Here is a 19,463-nt window from a genome sequence, read left to right on the forward strand (position 1 = left end):
AACAGTCTCAATTATTTATTATTGGTAACAGTATCTGTGTTTAGGAATTTGTTCATCCTTCTACATTGCAAATTATTGTTTACAGGATTAGTGTTCACATGCAGTGGCAACTCGTACTTAAAATACTTTTCACCAACTACCCTGAATGCCACACAAAGGTAATGCAAACATTACAATGAGACAATCACGACTTTTATTCATTCTATGTATAAAATATGCTGAGAAATGAAATGTAATTTCATCAAGAATTACCATCTTATGGGAAGCACATTTAGGCTGAAGGCTTGAGGAGAACAACAACAGAGTATGTGATACTTGTCATTAACCTTCTATTATCAACAAAACCATGTTTTACAACATAAGACAACCCACGGCAGTAAACTATGTGCTACAATTACACATCAAACAGTTCAGTCATACAAGAGACAAAAATGGTCACCTGTCAGACTGGCTACTCTAGCATACGAGAATGGTAGCATGAGCATTGGTAAGTTTTATTGAAATTAAATTTGAATCATTCAAGTCCACAAAAATTAGAAAATGGTCTGTTAATCATCAATTTCGGTGACAAAGAATGTCAAATGACAGAAATTATGACAGACAGTTTTTAAAATCAAACTCTTCAATAATGTTTGAAACAAAGGTGTAAATGTAACTAAGATAATGGCATTTCATGAAGGAGGGAAAAAAGTACCCGGTTTGAAACAAAATTGTAATTGAAGATCATACCTAGGGAGCTACATTACTTTTAACAAAGATAAGGATGTAGATATTAAAGTACAGAGGTGTTATGAATAGGTGTAAGTACAACACGACTAGTAGACTGAACACAGCATTATTCCATGGAAGCACTAACAACTTGGACACAATATTTAATTAACATTCAGCAGGAACAAATTATGTACACAAATAACTGTAGTAACACACATAAAGAATTGAAGCCAAGCTTAGCTCAGCTAGCATTAAATGGAATGGGGCCTGTGGTGGGCTCGGTGCTGTGCCACACGCTCAGCATTTAGAAAGTAAGTGCACGCGTCCCTGCATTCCTCCTCTTTCAGGGAGACATCCATGCTGTCATCCTTGTTCTCTGGGCTTTGGCTAACGTGGCATCCCACAAAGGGAGCATACGGTCTGAAGTGCTTTGGGTGCAGATACATTCTGCGCCCACCTTCCCGTGCCAAACCATATGGCAACACCAACGACATCAGGGCTGTTTCAATGTCAACCTCGGGCATAGGCTCTGGTGATGGTGTTCATGGTGCTGATGACACTGGTATCAGTGATTGCTCAGGAATGGGAGACAGAATCCCTGATTATGGCACTGAAAGGAACAGAGGAACTGCTGGTTCAGTCACCAAGGATGGATGCCCTGATGCAGCAGCAGGTGTTGTGACACCCAGTCTGGATGGGCTTGGAGGTAATGTTGTGAAATTGAGGGGCATACAGCCATCCATGCAAAAGCAAAGCTGATCACAGTGCCTCAAACAGAGGCCATCCTCTGTGCAGATGTCACAGAGAGGCCGCTGCCAGCATCTGGCAATGATAGCTGGAATCCATTTGGGGCAACAACAAAAACTGTGCTGCACAGGTTGATGTCTGGGTGAAGGACACATGGATTGTAACAGTGTCCTTGGCTGTTGCCCATGGTGTAGCTCTGCCTCACTCTTCTCACCAAATGGCGTGAAATGGTATGATGAGAGAAACCGATCCAAGGCCGTGTCAGATAAAGAGTTGGCAATGTACCTTTTCATATGAGTTATGAACATTTGCACATGGTGTTCACAGTGCCATCACAGCAAGGCCATGTTGGCTGACATTACAAAGCCAGATCAGTCAGTCACCCATTCTGTTGCCCCTGCAACTACTAAAAATGCTGCTGTGCCTCTTCTGGAAACATGTTTGTCTGGCCTCTTCACAGATATCTTTCTGTAATGGTTGCAGCTATGATACAGCTATAAGTACCACTGAGGCATGCAAGTCACCCCACCACAGCAAGGTCTCTGGTTCATGAAGGGGATTATTATTATTATCACTGCATCAGATAACTTAACAAGTGACTCTCAACTTGGCAAAGGAAAGATGACAGTGTGCTATAAGAAATAGGTGGCTGAACTTCCTCCTCAACGACTCCCAGCTAACCAGACTATATGACTTCATTATTATCATCATCCACTTATCATTTACATCCATGGACAGCCATAAATAAGGGCTTATCACTGAGGTTTTTTTCATACTGACTGATAATATCAACAAGAACAAAAGTAAAACAAGGATAATGGAATGTAGCCAAATTAAATCAGGTAATACTGAGGAAAGCAGAGTAGCAAATGAGACACTAAACTCAGTGCACATGTTTTGTTATTTGGGCAGCAAAAAACCTGATGATGGATGAAATAGAGAGTATATAAACTGCCATCTGGCAAATGCAAGAAAAGAATTTGTGAAAAGGATATATTTGCTAAAAATGAATATAGATTTAAGTGTAAAGAAACATTTGTCTGGTGTGTAGTTTTGTATGAAAGTGACACATATGAGAGATGAACTGTTCACACAAGAAGAGAAGTTTTCAAAATGTAGTGTTACATAAGAATGCTGAAGATTAGATGGACAGATCAAACTAATGAAGAGGTACTAACATGAACCAATGAGAAAAGCCATTTGTGGCACAGTTTCACTAAAAAGATTGATAGGACACATCTTGAAGCACAAAGAAATGATCAGTTTCAAACAGTCTTAAGACTGAATGCTGTAACAACAACACCCGGCAAACTTTATAAAAGTATAGAAGCTATACTTTTTGTTATAAATGGCTACTCACGGCAGTGATCTTCATCCACCCAAGTATCTTTGCAATCAATGTTCCTATTGCACACTAAAGAATTGTTCAGGCAAGGACCATTTCTACATTTGAAAGTCCCTTCAGGGCACGTCCAGTTATCTGTGAACAGATAATGTCATACAAAATCACTATCTACCACCATCTACAAGGCAAAGTCAGCAAAAGACTCTTCCTAGTGTAAGAGCATTAGCAAAAGAATACTTTGGTAACACAGATTTATTTCCATATACCGTGGCTATTAATTTCGCGATTGATTAAAACATTGTGTATTTTGCAATTTTAAGTTAAAAAAAATTAGCTAGTGGTGCTAAATTGCTTCTGTCATCCAGGAGTTGATGTCATTTGCCTTACTGGCTTCATTCATTTCATGCCTAATAATTCTGCTTTCATTGTTCTTGAAATTTTGAATTTTTTGTGAGTAGTGAGGTTTTTGCCTTGTTTATGGCACACAGAAGTGTTTAGTAATAACACTTGATTAGAACTAATTCTCTGTATTAAATACAGCTCCCTCTTTCTGGCATGAAAACTTTGATCCCTGGTATTAACTATTCTTTTCTCGGTTTACTCTGTAATTAGCCCTGATTTGTTGGGAAGGGAAACTAGATTCATAATGCTGTACAAGAATTTTGGGGAAATAATTAATCTCTCATCTATTGTGTGTACGTAGTAAACTACCTCCAATTATTTATTCTGTAGATTCTTTCTGAATACTGTAACAATCAGCATTTGCAATTCTATGATTTCTTTTTATTAAATGTGATTGATGGAGATGATTTTTTGTAGACATCTAAGGAATTAGGTTTCCAATAGGCTGCAAAAAATCACAGATTGTCACATACTTCATTCACAGCAGTTAACATGTGGTATTCATACGATTTGACTGACTTTAATTTTGACTCCCTAATCTCAAACCTTTTTTTGTTTTTAAATCTATGGTTTTACATTTAATTAAGTTCTATGCATAACTCAACTTTCTTAGTTTTCAGTTGATCTGTGACATAATCTTATCAGTACTGTATAGAATGTTATTTACAAATGCCTCGTGACTACTCCACCACACACAATAATCTACACTGAGGTGACAAAGGCCATGGGATACTTTCTAACATGTCAGACCTCCTTTTTTTCTGGCATAGTGCAGCAATTCAATGTGACATGGCCTCACCAAATCATTGGAAGTCCCCTGCAGACATACTGAGCCATGCTGCCTCTATAGCCATACATAACTGCAAAAGTGTTGCCAGTGCAGGATTTTGTGCTTGAACTGGCCTCTCGAATATGTCCCATAAATGTTCGATGTGATTCACGTCAGGCAATCAGGGTGGCCAAATCATTCACTCAAACTGTCTAGAGCGTTCTTCAAACCAGTTGTGAACAATCGTGGCTTTGTGACATTGCGCATCGTCATCCATAAGAATTACAGCTTACAACGCTGTTTCGGAACATGAAGTCCATGAATGGCTGAAAATGGTCTCCAAGTAGCTGAACATAACCATTTCTAGTAAATGATTGGTTTGATTGGACCAGAGGACCCAGTCCATTCCACATAAACACAGCCCACTCCATTATGGAGCCACCAACAGTTTGCACAGGACCTTGTTGACATCATAGAGTCTGCATCACACTCGAACCCTACCATCAGCTCTTACCAACTGAAATCATGACTTACCTGACCAGACCATGGTCTTACAGTTACCTAGGTTCCAACTGATATGGTCACAAGCCCAGAATATCTGCTGCAGGCAATGTAGTGCCGTTAGCGAAGGCACTTGCATTGGTCGTCATTTGCCATTGCCTGTCAATGGCAAATTTCACTGCACCGTCCTAACAGATACAGTTATCATACACCTCACATTGATTTCTGTAGTTATTTTCATTCAGTGTTGCTTGTCTGTTAGCAATGACAACTCTACACAAATGCTGTTGCACTTGGTCGTAAAGTGAAGGCCATTGGTGATCGTGTTGTCTGTAGTGAGAGGTAATGCCTGAAATTTGGTGTTTTTGGCACACTCATCACACTGTGGACCTCATGAAATGTAACAGTCTAATTAAAATTAATTCAAGTACGTAAATTTTAGCCATGAACAGTAATTTCTAACATAGAGTTGTATGAAAAATATGTACTTGTGAAAACGTTATGAAGGAAATGATTACAGAATCTTAATTACACTAATGTGTAGAAGTCTGTTAACTGGTAGGAACATTTTATATGATATGAATCTGCTGAAATTAGAAAATATAACCATTAAACATCTAAGCGTTTATACACTCTACAATTAGTTTACAGACTAGAATTCACTCATGTGTTTAATATATAAAAATATAGATAATCTTTAAAATGTGACATTTGTTTTAGGGTAAGAGTTTTAATTGTTAAGTAATCGAAAAATTATTCTGAACAATGCCTAGGATTGTTCGGGATTGTTTAGTCAGTACTTTGTGTGATTTTGGACAGAAAGCATGTAGCTTATAGTGATAATTTATTGTAAGTATGTTACAACTTATTTCAGATTTGTCAAAATGCCTTTATTTTGAAACTGAAACATTATACTTCATTAAATCTTATTTTTACAAGTAAAAACTTACAGTGACTGTTCCAGGATTTTTGCTGTGACAGATTGCCAGATACAAAGAGTAAAATTAACCCCTAAGAATGTTATACTCAGAATACTGAATCTCCTAATGATTCCTGAAATGGATTGTCCCATGCGTCCAACTGCAACTACCATTCTGTATTGAAAGGCTGTTAGTTCCCATTTTGCGGCCATAATTACATCGGAAACCTTTTCACATGAATCATCTGAGTACTAATGAATCTTGGCCAATGCACTGCCCTTTAATACCTTCTGTACATGATGCTACTGCCATCTGTATATGTATGTACTGCTATCCCATGACTTTTGTCATCTCAGTGTATAAGAAGTGAGGTTTCAGTGTTCATGTTTTTAATAGAGGCACCAAGGGAAGCAGTTGTTTCACAAACTAAAGTGACAAATTTTCATAGTGCCAAGCAAGATTTTTCTTTATTTTATGACAGGATGTTAACAGTTCAAGTACTTTTTGAAAGTTGAGGTACACAATTTCTCAATACTTTACTTTTAAAATTTTCATGTAAGAACACTGTTGATTCTTTCATAATGGAGAATACCTCAATTGACTCATGATATCTTCAACATTTTTTCAAAGTGTGACTTCCATACTTAGAAAATTTCCATACGGAGGTTCAGGAGTAATTGAATTTGGCACAAACTGCACTTCATGGACTTAGGAGTTTCCCCGCAGTGTGGGCTGTTGTATATAGATTGAATTATTGTCTGGCCAGTTGAAGCTACTTCAAATGTACAGATATTTCATTGCCTCATTTGTGGCATTAGTAAAGCTGAACTTAGTTGAAATTTTGACCTAGTCGAACATTAACTTGTAAACTAACCATTAAATTGTGACCTATCAAGCTGAGTTTGGGTACAATGTTGATGTGCTTCCACACTATTAAACTTGCAAGTACTAGTTGCTGTGCCCACAATTAAGCACTCACCATTTGTATTTAGTGTATTGTTTTGTGATGACTGAATGAACAGTGAAACCGAACAGTAATTTGCAATGTGTCACATAATGTTTATTCAGTCATGATCCACATTTCATTAATTTTAAAACTAAGGAGTCACAGATAATTAATTTGATGAACACACTGTGGTGGTATGTGATCAGACACTGACAGACAGAAAGCACAATTAATCACAGTGGCCATAATTTGTTCCAGGGATCTCTCAGTAAGTTCCAAAAAAGTTCATTCTACTACAGGGTGTAATATCAACATGTTCCTAAACATCTGTGTAAAATAAAATACGCCAGTTACAAGAAACTTATGGTGGATGAATGGACAATGCACCAGCTTACAGCAATCCTGATGATGTTGATTTGTATGTTACCAATGAGTATTATGGTTTAGCTTCTTTGACCATTGGGAAAATTCCTAATTTCTTTAGTGTGATAGTGCCAATGTGGAAAGAAGGTGTGCTTTGAACTATGTTCTTAAAATTACTTCTTTAAATTCTACTGTTCATGAGTTAAATTTATCGTAGATGAAACTTAATGGCACAATTTCCATTTAATTCCTCATTTTATTTTTCCTCTTTGTAACTATCACCTGCATAATTAGAAATAATTTTTTTCAGTTAGTAGAAGCCAAATTGTTTCTACAATTTCACATAAAGATAACAACATGAAGATTAGAATGAATATCACAGTGCTCTACTAGAGAAGGTCCAATTGGCTGCCCTCCAACAATAGAAATGACTCACCAGCCAAACACAGGAAACCTACAGTTTGACAAAGACTTTGAACAATGGCGTGCCTTGGCATTTTTCACATTAAAAATTATTGGCAGAAGTGAAAGAAGTGATGTTGTTGTTGTTGTTGTTGTGGTCTTCAGTCCTGAGACTGGTTTGATGCAGCTCTCCATGCGAAAGAAGTGATAAGTAATACAAATAATTGAAGGACTGACTGGGGATAGAACACGTTTTCGGATTTGTAGTTTTTCACTTACCCTCATTTTTTCTTTTTTTCTTCTTCTGAAAATAAACTTTATTACCAAAAACCTATGACATTTCAATCCATGAAGATCTACAGTTCTTGTTTCACATACATATATAATACGTAGCACATCAATAAAAATTATAAAATCCATATATTACATGACAGTTTCCAAGTATTCACATCACAGTATTGGTTTGAATGCTAACTAAATGACCAGGGTCTCGTTCCATCTCTATTTGAGTTTAAGACTGGGATTCTTTTCAGTCAATAGCAATACTGATGACATTGTTTTTGTTTTTCTTCCATACTGAATTGTCATTTGGCTGGTCAAGACGTTGAATGGCCTTGACTGATATCAGAATCCACCTGATCTTGAATTGCTTCCCGTGTCTGCATTGCAGATGTATTTTCCTCTAGAAGTAATCTGCACCTGTTTTCCTTTTGTTTCCAGCTTGTTTGATGTCACTCAGTCTTTTGTGGTGCTTATTTTTGGTTTGGGACAAATACTCTTCCATTTCTGCAGAAGTGCTGTTTTCCTAGTTTTCCCCTTCAGTTCTGCTTGTTTTGTTTTGGCAACTTGCTGTGGCATGTGCAGTGACAAATTGGCCTCTGACTGTCATGACTTAAGAGCTGCCTGCACATTGATCTATGTGATGTCCTGAATTGCTGCCTCAACTGCTTCTACTGTAGCTTTTGAAGCATTCATTTCAGGCAGCATTTTAGGGTTCTCTTTTTGTATGATCTGGTCTGAATCAGGTACATCTTTGTCTGCATTGCTTCTATCACATTTGCGCCTCTTGTTTTTTAGCAGTCGTACATTAGGTATTGGGTGTGGCTTTTCTGCTTCCAGTTTTGAGGTTAATGGAAGAAAACCTGCAATTTGTAGTTTTGGGTCATGTTGTAAAAACACACAAGAGCTTGATCCTTCCTTATCTATCACTTGGTTCTCCATCAGGAGTTCTGTTAATTATTTAAAACAAAAATTTGTCTTGGGCAGTTTGTTTTCTGATGGCCACTCTCATTTCAGATAAAACTTGATCCTGTCAGTTCACTGTAAGTAATATGCACCTGGTATTCACAGATGATTACATGAGAGAGAATATTCTGCATGATGTGCATTTTAACCAAACTGATATCACTAAAACACTGCAATTTATGTTGGCTAGGCCAAACATTTGTCATGGATTACTTTCATTTCTCCAAAACGTGGTTAAAACTTCTTTGAAATTACAGTTCTCAACCTCTGGGTGGATGTTAAGCACTGTACATTTTTGTACTCTATGGCAGGGTTTGAAATTGTGACAGCACTCAATGACATGATGAAAGAGCCACCAAATATTATCAAAAAACATTTTCTGTTGTTGATCATTTAAGAGACTGCCATTGCTCATCACCTACACATCTGTATGTGCATATCTATTGCATCCCTCTGGAAATAAATGCTGATTCATGATGTGAGTCCAGTTTCATACTGGGTGGCTAGCACTGGCTATGAAAGCACTTGTCAGAAATGTGCAGTTTCTAAGTGCTGAAGCAAATCAGGATAATAGGCACTATAAACATTGTGAAGTCTTACATTATCCAAGGTCTGAGTGTGAATGGATATGTAAACTCTCACTGTAATGGAACAATATCTAGTTTTTATGACAGAAGACTGATTGTTCTAGACAACACTAAAGTTTATATTTCAGTTTCTCACAAAAGTTGAGAACAATATTTGTATAATCTGGGCCAGATATAGGAGTATTTATCACTTCTAGAAATGCAGAAATTTAGATGAGTTTTAGGTCACTAATTACCACAGTTAAATAGATGAGATCCATCAGCACATGCAGCATGATCAATACCAGACTTGAAACACCGTACGTCAGCAGGTACACATTGACCATTGTTGCAGCGAAATTCATTGGATTGGCAAGCATGCTGTACAGATTCTGTGAACAGAGTGACATGTTTATATTGTTATTTTTCGATCCACCAAAAAATTTCAACAATGTGCAGCAATGTTGCACCATCACATCACACAACTGGTAATGTAGACACTGGGATAAGTGCACCATTCTAATCTGAAGAAATGGAAGCCTTTGTAATTTACAGGGTCTATTCAGAAAGTAAATTCTGATTGGTCACAAAATGGAAACCACTACAAAAATTCGATGAAGCTTTGCACATATTTGTTGGACAGGTCTCTAGTATGCCCGTCAATTGTGCCACGTTGCTCTTTTCAATTCTGAGCAAATGATGAGCACATAAAGATGTCTAGAAAATAGTGTCTTCTGTAAAGTATGAGGCACTGGTGAGAGATTTTGCCTGATGTCATGCAGCCCACATAACATAACTGTCATACATTTCCTTCTTCGGGACACTTCTTGGCCACACTCTGTACGGGCAATGAAGGTGCTCCTGTAGTGTTTTCGATGGGAAGTCTTTGATCACCCACAACACAGCCCATAATTGGCTCCCACTGAGTTTCATCTCTGCTCACATGAACTGCGGGCTATGAAAACAAAGGTTTGGTGCAGGCAACAAGATGTAGATCAGCATAGAAAATTGGTGAAAAGCACAGGCGGCTGCATACTATGACAAAGGTATTGGAAAGTTGGTATAACGCTACGACACATGTCTAAGTCAGAGTGATGACTATGTAGAGAAGTGACTGGAAAGTGTAGCTAATTGTTCTGGATAAAACATTTTTGATTTTAATAGTGGTCTCCATTTTGCAACTGATTGGAACTTATTTTCCAAATAGCCCTCGTAATAGTATACTTATTATTTAAACTATTGATTTTAACTTGCTTTTCGAGAATTGCATTAAGCAGTAAATTGGCTGCAACTGAACATAAAGATATTTATAACGTTCTTTGCACAATGCCTGATAGTCCATAGAGACTGTACAGTTTTTTTGCTAGTAAGCACATTATTAAAGAATATTATCCCATCAGAAAAAATTTGAAACTACATCACTACTTCTACAAAATATGAATCCTGGGGACTTCATTTTTAGGTGATCTGCTCGTTAATTATATCTTAATTTCCATTACATCAACATGCTTTGATATGATATCACTATGTTTCCTTAATTTCCTGTATCAAAATTACAGCCAAGGGCTCTTGAAAACTACCAACATTTAACAGAAATTGTGTGAATTAATTTTTGGTGATCACAATCAGTATTATGTTTACTGAATTATTTAATTGTCTTCCAATACAGATACTTTTTGACTTTTAATAAGGGTACTCTTCTAAAATAATTATTATAGGGAGGCAGTAGATACAAGGAAGCAGGTACCAAACACAAGGACAGAATATGCTATGGAATTTATACACAGGTGATATGGCTACAGTGAAATGTAGTGACCATTAGCAGCAAGTAAAGATTAAACAGAGAGCAAGTGAAGGCCTGCTATCTCTAATATGTATGTACAGGAAACACTGGATGAAGCATTAGAATTGAAGAATTGTCAGAGCTGTTGGAGACAATTATGAAGAGAAGAGATATCTGGATGGAGTATATTCTGAGACATGAAAGTCTCAATCTTCATCACACTGGAAAGTTTGGTAGAGAGTACAAATATAGGAAGCAGATCTGGAAGAGTTTACTTCACACAGGTAATTCACGACTTCATCTGTGCAACATGCATGGATGGACAAAAATGGCCAACAATCATATTACTTGGAAAGTTGCTGTAAATGAATCCTAGGATTGTGAATTTAAAGACGACCTACTATGGACTCAGTGTCCTTGGTAGATTTCTTGTTAAAGGACCAAAGAGTAGTCACATAGTTTTAATTATCCTCTAGGAAAAATAAACATTTGCCCCCTGTTATATGTCTGCACTCTTGAAGCACATTGACATGTCCACACCATAGGACCATAGCACACAACTAAAGGAGCCAAAACAAAATGATGCAGCCCATTAATAAAGTTGAACATGATGCGGTAATTAGTTTTTGTTTTTGAAAGGAGCAAAAGTGCTAAGTTGGTGAACTATCATATGATACAGTGATTAGGTGGTGCAGATATTTCCAGCATGGCCAGACAAGTCTGACTGATGTAGAATGAAGTGGAAGCCCACATCAAACTGAAGAACTGGAAACTGTAAGAGAAATAGAGGCCTTGGTGCTCAAAGACTAGCTCGTAACAACTGATGCAACAGTGAAAAATGTGAAAATCAGTCTACACCTTACATGACAAAAGCTTCTCACACACATTCAAACAGCTCTCACAAACGAGGCAGCAAACAGAAAAGTTGCAGTTGTTTCAGGAGAATCCAGATGACTTCTTTAGCCACTTGATCATCATGGACAAATGCTATATGTACCACTACAACTACAAGAAAAGAAGAACAAATCAACCAGTGGAAAAGCCTGGATTCACCATTGCCAAAAAACGAAAAGACCCAAATATCACTGGGCAAGGTTCAATGACAGTTAGTCTCCTACCTTGCACTACACATTTACTTAGATTATTGGTACAGATATTGCTGAAATGAAACTGGTTATCAATTTAGTATGAAGACTTAAATAAGAAATAACATTATACTATGTAGCTCTATCAATTTTCACTTCAACATCACAGGGAAATGCTAGAAAGATTAAATAATGAAGTACCAGGGGGTTATAATTTCCATATTTAACACATTATAACTTGGAAACAAATTACAGTACAAGTAACAAAATTGGTAGCATAAATGTCCAGAATATTGGGTGCATGATTTCCATGCAATACAGTGCCACCGTTCTGTACCAACTATGGCTACCAGGTGGCATGATCTGTCATCATGACTCATAGTCTCACACACCTAACCAGTCGGAGTGCACTCTTCGATGTATCAACACGAGCTTGGACAAAAGAAGCAGGGCAGTATTGGTGAAGGTCTGTTATCAAAATAACGGTGAGGCTGCAGCAGTGCTTTGAGAATATTGCCAGCTGAAAGGATTATGTAAAAGTCTTCTTTCACCACTTGCTGTGCACAGCATGATGAAGAAGTATCAATCAACTGGAGAACTGAGTGTCGCTCTGGGAAGAGGCCGATGACCGGTTCCCCCACAGGTAGTTGATGAAATTTATGTTCCTATGGCACACAATGCTGCACGCAATTCTTGATCATCAGACAGTGCGTGTGCTGTGTCATGACAGTTGAACATACCATGGTCCATTATCAAATGGTATCCATACAAGATCCATATCGTACAGCAGCTTGCACCACAGGATGCACAACGATAGATGATCATATGGCCAAACGGCGTTCATTTTTCTCTGACATGTAAGGTGAAGACACAGAATTGCTGAGTGTGGGGATCTTCAATGCCAGTCACTGTCCATGAAGTTCCTCTGTATGGTGAATATGTTACCATATGGTGTGGCTTTATGGATGTTTTTTGAAGAAGTTGGCACTAAGGGACCAAAGATGTACAGTGTGACTGACCAGTGTTACTGCGATATGCTTTGCCAGCAGGTCATACATGCCCTACAGGAGAGAGATGCACTGAACTCAACAGTTTTAATGCAAGATGGAGGTCCCATCACACATCACATGTGGTGTTCAGCTGCTTCTCTGAAATACATCTGTAAACGATCAAATTATCAGCCGATCGTTTCCAAATGTTTGGCTGGCACAATCACCTGATCTCACTCACTGTGATTTCTGGTTTCCTGAAGGACAAGGATTACCAGGGGAACATTCATACATATGCTGATCTGAAGTGCAGCATATCAAGATAGGTAGCCAGCATACATATGGACATGCTTCATTCTGATGTGCAGAATGCAATCCTGAGCTTTCAGACTCTTCTGGACACTGATGGGCAGCATATTGCGCACCTTTTGTAGCAGTAATAATACCAGTATGTTTGATATGATGTACCACAGCAGCACATTAAAAGTGTTTCAGTTGAACTGATTCTGTATTAGTTCTCTTCCCATGTCTTTCCGACATTAATGCCACCATGTTTGGTGCTCATGCCATAATTAGTTTCCATGTTATAACATGTTAAATAGTGAAAGTTTAATTACAACCACCCAGTATACTAGCAGCTTCTCCCTTAAATTACTGTAACTTATCACATATAGTGATAGTATACATGACTACACATGACTTCCCCTTTCCTCTGATGCAAATATTGAAAAGTTCGACATCAGAATGTATTTCTCATGTCATAGCTAATTATTTTGGTGGCTACTGTTACTACCTTGTCCACCTAAATTCAATTATTTATCTATCTGTTTCAGTCACCATGACAGTCACCATGAAAAGGTCACACCATCAAACAGATACAACCAACACTTTTGTATTTAATTCATTAATATGAGTCTGTAGCCATAAAACATGACTGCTGCTAACTTTTGTTTAAAACTTATATTCAATGTACTCTTCCAGATCACACTTACATATTTACATTGTGCTTCATAAATTTAACATGAAAATAATATACGAGGGCTATTCAGAAAGTAGGGAATGTTTTGGCATTAAAAAAAACTAAGTATAAGAAATATATTTTATTATATACATCTGAAAGAGCAACTGACATACTGCTTTTCTACATAGTCACCAAATACATTGAAGCAGTTATCATAGTGGTGGACAAGCTTTGAAAGACTTTCGTCATAAAATTCTGCTGCCTGAGTCTTCAGCCAATGAGTCACGCCCGCCTAGAGTGCCGTGTCATCATCAAAGCGCTGTGTTGCAAGCCAGTTCTTCATCTTGGGAAACAAGTGGAAGTCGCTTGGTGCAAGATCGGGGCTGTAGGACAGATGAGGGAAAATTTCCCATTTGAATGAATTAAGGAGTTCTTTAGATCGGTTTGCCATGTGAGGTCAGGCATTGTTGTGCAAAAACAAAGTTTTGGATGTCAGCTTTCCTCAGCATTTGTTTTGAACTGGTCTTCTAAGGCTGTGCAAAGTTTGACAGTACTGGGCAGAATTTATAGTTGCTCCACGTTCAAGAAAATCAATAAGAAGCATACCTTGCCTATCCCAAAACACTGTCACCATTAACTTCCTTGCTGACGAGGTTTGCAAACATTTTGTGGGTTTTGGGGGGGACCTTGTGTGCCCCCACTTCATGGAATGTAACTTTGTCTCGCAGTTGACATGTTTCAGCCAAGTCTCATCACCAGTTATGATTCAATCCAGTAATGAATCACCATGTTTGTGGTAGGCCACCAGAAATGTCAACGTTGGCCCCATTCGCTGTTCTTTATGGTGCTCTGTAAGCATTTTGGGCACCCATCCATGCAAAAAATTTGTGTTAGTCTAGCTTTTGAGTGACAATTTCAAACAACAAAGACTGTGAAACTTGCAGAAAAGAAAGTGAAAGCTCCGTTAATGTGAAGCGATGGTTTTCAGAATCATTTCATCAACTTTAGCAACAAGATTGTCAGTCACAATGCTCGGGTGTCCACTCTTCTCTTCATCATGGATGTTGGTTCAGCCTTTTTTTAACTGAATGCACATTTTTGGAGGGAACATTCACTCATTACATTGTTTCCGTACACTTCGCACAGTTCATGATAAATTTCTATAGGTTATAGGTTTTTTGCCAGCAAAAACCATGTCACAAACCGCACCTCACAACTGGTGGGATTTTCGATTGCAGCGCATATTTCAAATTTGAATATCGAAAAAACCAGACACATAGAGATGTTCCCACTGCCATAGATGGATGCCGACTGAGCTGCCAAGCACGCACATACCAAAATATACGCAATCGAAGCGCACCTAGCGGTGTCAGACGGATATGTTCCCTACTTTCTGAATAGCCCTTGTATTTGCAAATCAAACTTGTTTCTTGCCCCTTCATACAGACTGACATATCAATTAATTAACAGAAGGCCACAGTATCAAACAGCTAAGACAAACACTTTTGTATTTGATTCATTAATATGAATCTGATGCCACAAAACATGACTGCTCTTAACTTTTATTTAAAACTTATACTCAATGTACTCTTTCAGTTGACACATATTTGCATTGAGTTTCATAAATTTAACCTACCACATTCCTCTTCGTCACTGCCATCAAAGCAGTCTTTACTGTAATCACACCACCAAGCTGCAGGGATGCACTGACCATTGTATCTACATTTCCGATATCCTTGAGAACACTTCTGATTTGCTGTAAACAGAGTTATTACAGACTGACAGAAGGGAAATTACAAGAACTGTTTAATATATAAATATTCCTATACAGTAATAATTTTATTTGCTAATGCACATCAGTAAACTTTACATTCATGGCCATAGACAGTGTGAGACAGGTAAGGGCACAACAACACCACATCCTCCTCCACCTGAAAATCATATATTTGCAAACCAGACTTGTATCTTGCCCCATCACACAGACTGACATTTCAATTCAGTATCAGTTTGAAGAATGCTAGAACTGTAAAGGATACTGACCAGAATGATTTGTCATGATATTTCCAAACTATTCCCTGTTTGGCACTATTGTGCTTACAACTGACAACTGGAGATATATCTATGAGGGCATTTCAAAAAGTAAAGATACAATGGCTCGCAGTCCTTAAATAGAACATTTATTTAGAAAACGTCAGTTACATCTTATTAACTGGAGTATTTGTTATTTTTCGACATAATCACCACCCTCATTATCCAAACATTTGTTAAGTCAGTGCACAAGCTTTTGTATCCCACAGTCATAAAAGTTTGCCACCTGTTGTTGGATACATTTCAACTTCATCTTTGATCTTTTCATCATCATGGAATGATTTTCCACCAAGATGTGGCTTCAGGTAACAGAAGACATGGAAGTCAGTGGGTGCAAGGTCTGGGCTGTATGGTGGATGGTCCAATACATCCCATTTGAATTGTTTGAGTAGTGCTTTGGTTACGAGCACTGTGTGAGGCCAAGCATTGTCATGAAGCAAGCGGACTTCACTTGTCGGCCTTCTCCTGTGTATGTTTTGAATTGCCCTTCAAAGACGTTTCAAAGTCTGGCAATATGCAGCAGCATTAACTGTCATTCCAGGAGGCATAAATTCCAACAGAAGAATGCCTTGTCTGTCCCAAAAAACAGGAGTCAGGAATTTCTTTGCTAAAATCAACGTTTTGCATTTCTTGGCTTTTGGTGAATTTGAATGGCACCATTGCATTGATTTTTGCTGCTTTGGTTGCGAGCACTGTGTGAGGCCAAGCATTGTCATGAAGCAAGCGGACTTCACTTGTCAGCCTTCTCCTGCATATGTTTTGAATTGCCCTTCAAAGACGTTTCAAAGTCTGGCAATATGCAGCAGCATTAAGTGTCATTCCAGGAGGCATAAATTCCAACATAAGAATGCCTTGTCTGTCCCAAAAAACAGGAGTCAGGAATTTCTTTGCTGAAATCGACGTTTCGCATTTCTTGGCTTTTGGTGAATTTGAATGGCACCATTGCATTAATTGTTGCTTGGATTCAGGTGTATGGTGATAAACCCACGTCCCGTCACCTGTCACAATGTGATCAAGGAACTCATCACCTGCTTCAGCATAGCATGTGAGGAAGGTGAGTGCAAAGACCATCCTTTTCTTTTTGTGTTCTTCCGTTAACAGTTTTGGAACCCAGCGTGCACACAATTTCCTGTACCCTAACTTGACAGTCACAATGTCAATATCATAAAGAGTTGTCATTGACACGTCCGGCATGATCTGAAGCAATTCTTTCAATGTGAGATGTCTATTAGCACAAATTGCTTCTTCCATTCTCCGAAGAAGGGCATCAGGGATCACAGATGGCCGACCTGTTCTTTGTTTGTCATGAACATCGGTCCTACCTTCAGAGAAATGACGGCACCATTTCGTTACATTTTGTCGATTCATAATGTTCCCATAAACAGAAACAATTTCTTTGTGAATATCTGCTGGTTGCTGACCTTCTGCATGCAGAAAACATATGACGGAGTGCACTTCACATTTGGCAGGATTCTGAATCGGCGCAGCCATTTTAAACACGATCTACTCCAACCAGAAGCAACGTTCAACTGCCGAACGACCGCAAGGAGAAAACTAATGATTCAAGGTTAACACCAGTGTTGCCAACTTGCTCGCCAAAACTCTTCTGTTCCTTTGGCGTACGGTGTATCTTTACTTTCTGAAATACCCTCGTGGATGCTAAAAGCTCCCAGTAGCTTTGCACCATCAATTCATAATGTTTTTTCTCATATTACCAACTAATGTGAAGAACTTCTAAAATCTCCAACTACACCTACATCCACACTCTTCAAATCATTATGAAATGCTTGGTAGAGGGTATTTCTCATTGCACAATTTATCAGGATTTTTTCTTATTAAGTTCATGCATGGACAGTGAGAAGAATGATTGCTTAAGATGCCTCTATGTGCGCTGTAAATAATCTAATCTTGTCTTCACAATCTCTATAGGAGTGACCTGCGGTGGGTTGTAATGTATTCCTACATTAATCAGTTAAAGTTGGTTCTTGAATCTTCGTAAGTACACTTTTGTGGAATAGCTTTCAGCAGCTAGCTTTTTCCAAAATTTCAGTGAATCAAACAAACCTGTGACCATTTGCACTGCCCATCATTGTACATGTTTAGTATCATCTGTTAGTGCTATTTGGTTTGAGTTAAACACATTTGAACACTATTCTAGCATGGGTTGCATGAATGTTTTGTAAACAGTCTCCTTTGCAGTTTACAGTGTAGATATTAATATAGAAAGGATTCCCACATGACTGAACATTATCATAATTGCCTGGAAGCAAAAAATACATACAAACATCATACAAAGTATATTTCCTCAGTTAAGAACATTGTAGATAGATAGTATCTGTTATAATGTGGCACCATTAGTATGCTAGGTGATTAACAACAAGTTTTTAATTTTTTTGTGGCAAATTGTTCTTTGCTCCCACCACCATGTCCCCTCCCACAAAATAAATACAAGTTCCAGGATTCCCCATTTCCAGTTCAGATTCTGGGTAAAGTCTTGTCTACTTTATTTCATACGAGAATAGCTAGAACTACTCATCATGAACAATGGGGCCTTACATGAAAGCTGAACAGACTATTCTGTGACAATATTATGGGCTCAACCCATACTCTTTTCTCAGAATGCTGAATCACTTTGAAAACACTATCGTTTAAGTCAATATTATATCATGTCACGATTAAATGGTCTACCTAATCAAATCTGTAAGGTGAATGAAGCAACTATTTCCACCCCAGTTCCATAATCTTGGCCTTACTTTTATGGCTGATTGGGGTGAGTACTGTTGCTGGTAGAAAACCTGTTGAGAATGTAGCAGGATGCAGGTTTCAGATGGCTGACTTTCGCTGTTACCAGGCCTTAAAATACAATTAGGCATTATTTTTCTGGCATTTGTCAAACAAGTTCAGTGAGTACTGCTTAGTATTTCAGAGTACAGCATAATTTCCTGTTGTTTTTGTTGTTGTTGTGGTCTTCATTCCAGAGACTGATTTGATGCACCTCTCCACGCTACCCTATCCTGTGCAAGCTTCATCGTCTCGAAGTGTGGTTGGTATGTTTGTGGGGTTGAAGGGACCAGACTACAAAGGCCATTGGTCCCTTTTTCCATGACATTGAAACACCTACAAGGAATAAAAACAAGCAACGGAGATGACAAGGGACGACACAGAACAAGAAAGACATAGATGAAGACCAGAAAAGAGGAAAACACACAGAGCATTACAGTGGTTGGCCGACCATGGAAACAAAAAAAAGGAAAGCCAACCACCAAGAGACGTACAAAAACCCCAATCTAAAACCGTAGGCCAAAGGCCAGACTCAACACAAAAAGGAGACAAACCCTCAGATTGAACAATAAAAGCCCTCTGCATGAATAAAACTCGAAACTAAGCCTGCCATTGCAGCGTCATCCATTAAAAGTGCAGGGAGCTTATCAGGCAGCACAAATGTCTGCTTGAGTGCAGTTAAAAGTGTACAGGCCAACAAGATGTGGACCACTGTCAAAGCTGATCCACAGCGACATAGAGGTGGGTTCTCATGGAGCAATAAATGACCATGCGTCAGCCAGGTGTGACCAATGCATACCTGGCAGAGAACAACTGAGTCCTTGCGAGAGGCTTGCAAGGAGGAGCACCACACACCTGT

At 38.4% G+C, this 19,463-nt stretch overlaps 1 protein-coding gene across 1 annotated transcript in view; it reads right to left on the reverse strand.

Annotated features, from left to right (window-relative positions):
* Positions 1-19,463, reverse strand: part of LOC124594159 (G-protein coupled receptor GRL101-like) — a 324,101-nt gene that overhangs the window by 140,407 nt on the left and 164,231 nt on the right. The window contains exons 10-12 of the mRNA XM_047132515.1: positions 15,372-15,491; positions 9,175-9,309; positions 2,819-2,938 (exon numbers count right to left, since the gene is read on the reverse strand). Coding sequence (XP_046988471.1) covers positions 2,819-2,938; positions 9,175-9,309; positions 15,372-15,491 — 375 coding nt within the window. The remainder of the gene's footprint in view (positions 1-2,818; positions 2,939-9,174; positions 9,310-15,371; positions 15,492-19,463) is intronic.

This window comes from Schistocerca americana, chromosome 2 (genome assembly GCF_021461395.2).
Source record: "Schistocerca americana isolate TAMUIC-IGC-003095 chromosome 2, iqSchAmer2.1, whole genome shotgun sequence".
Taxonomy (NCBI): Eukaryota; Metazoa; Arthropoda; class Insecta; order Orthoptera; family Acrididae; genus Schistocerca; species Schistocerca americana.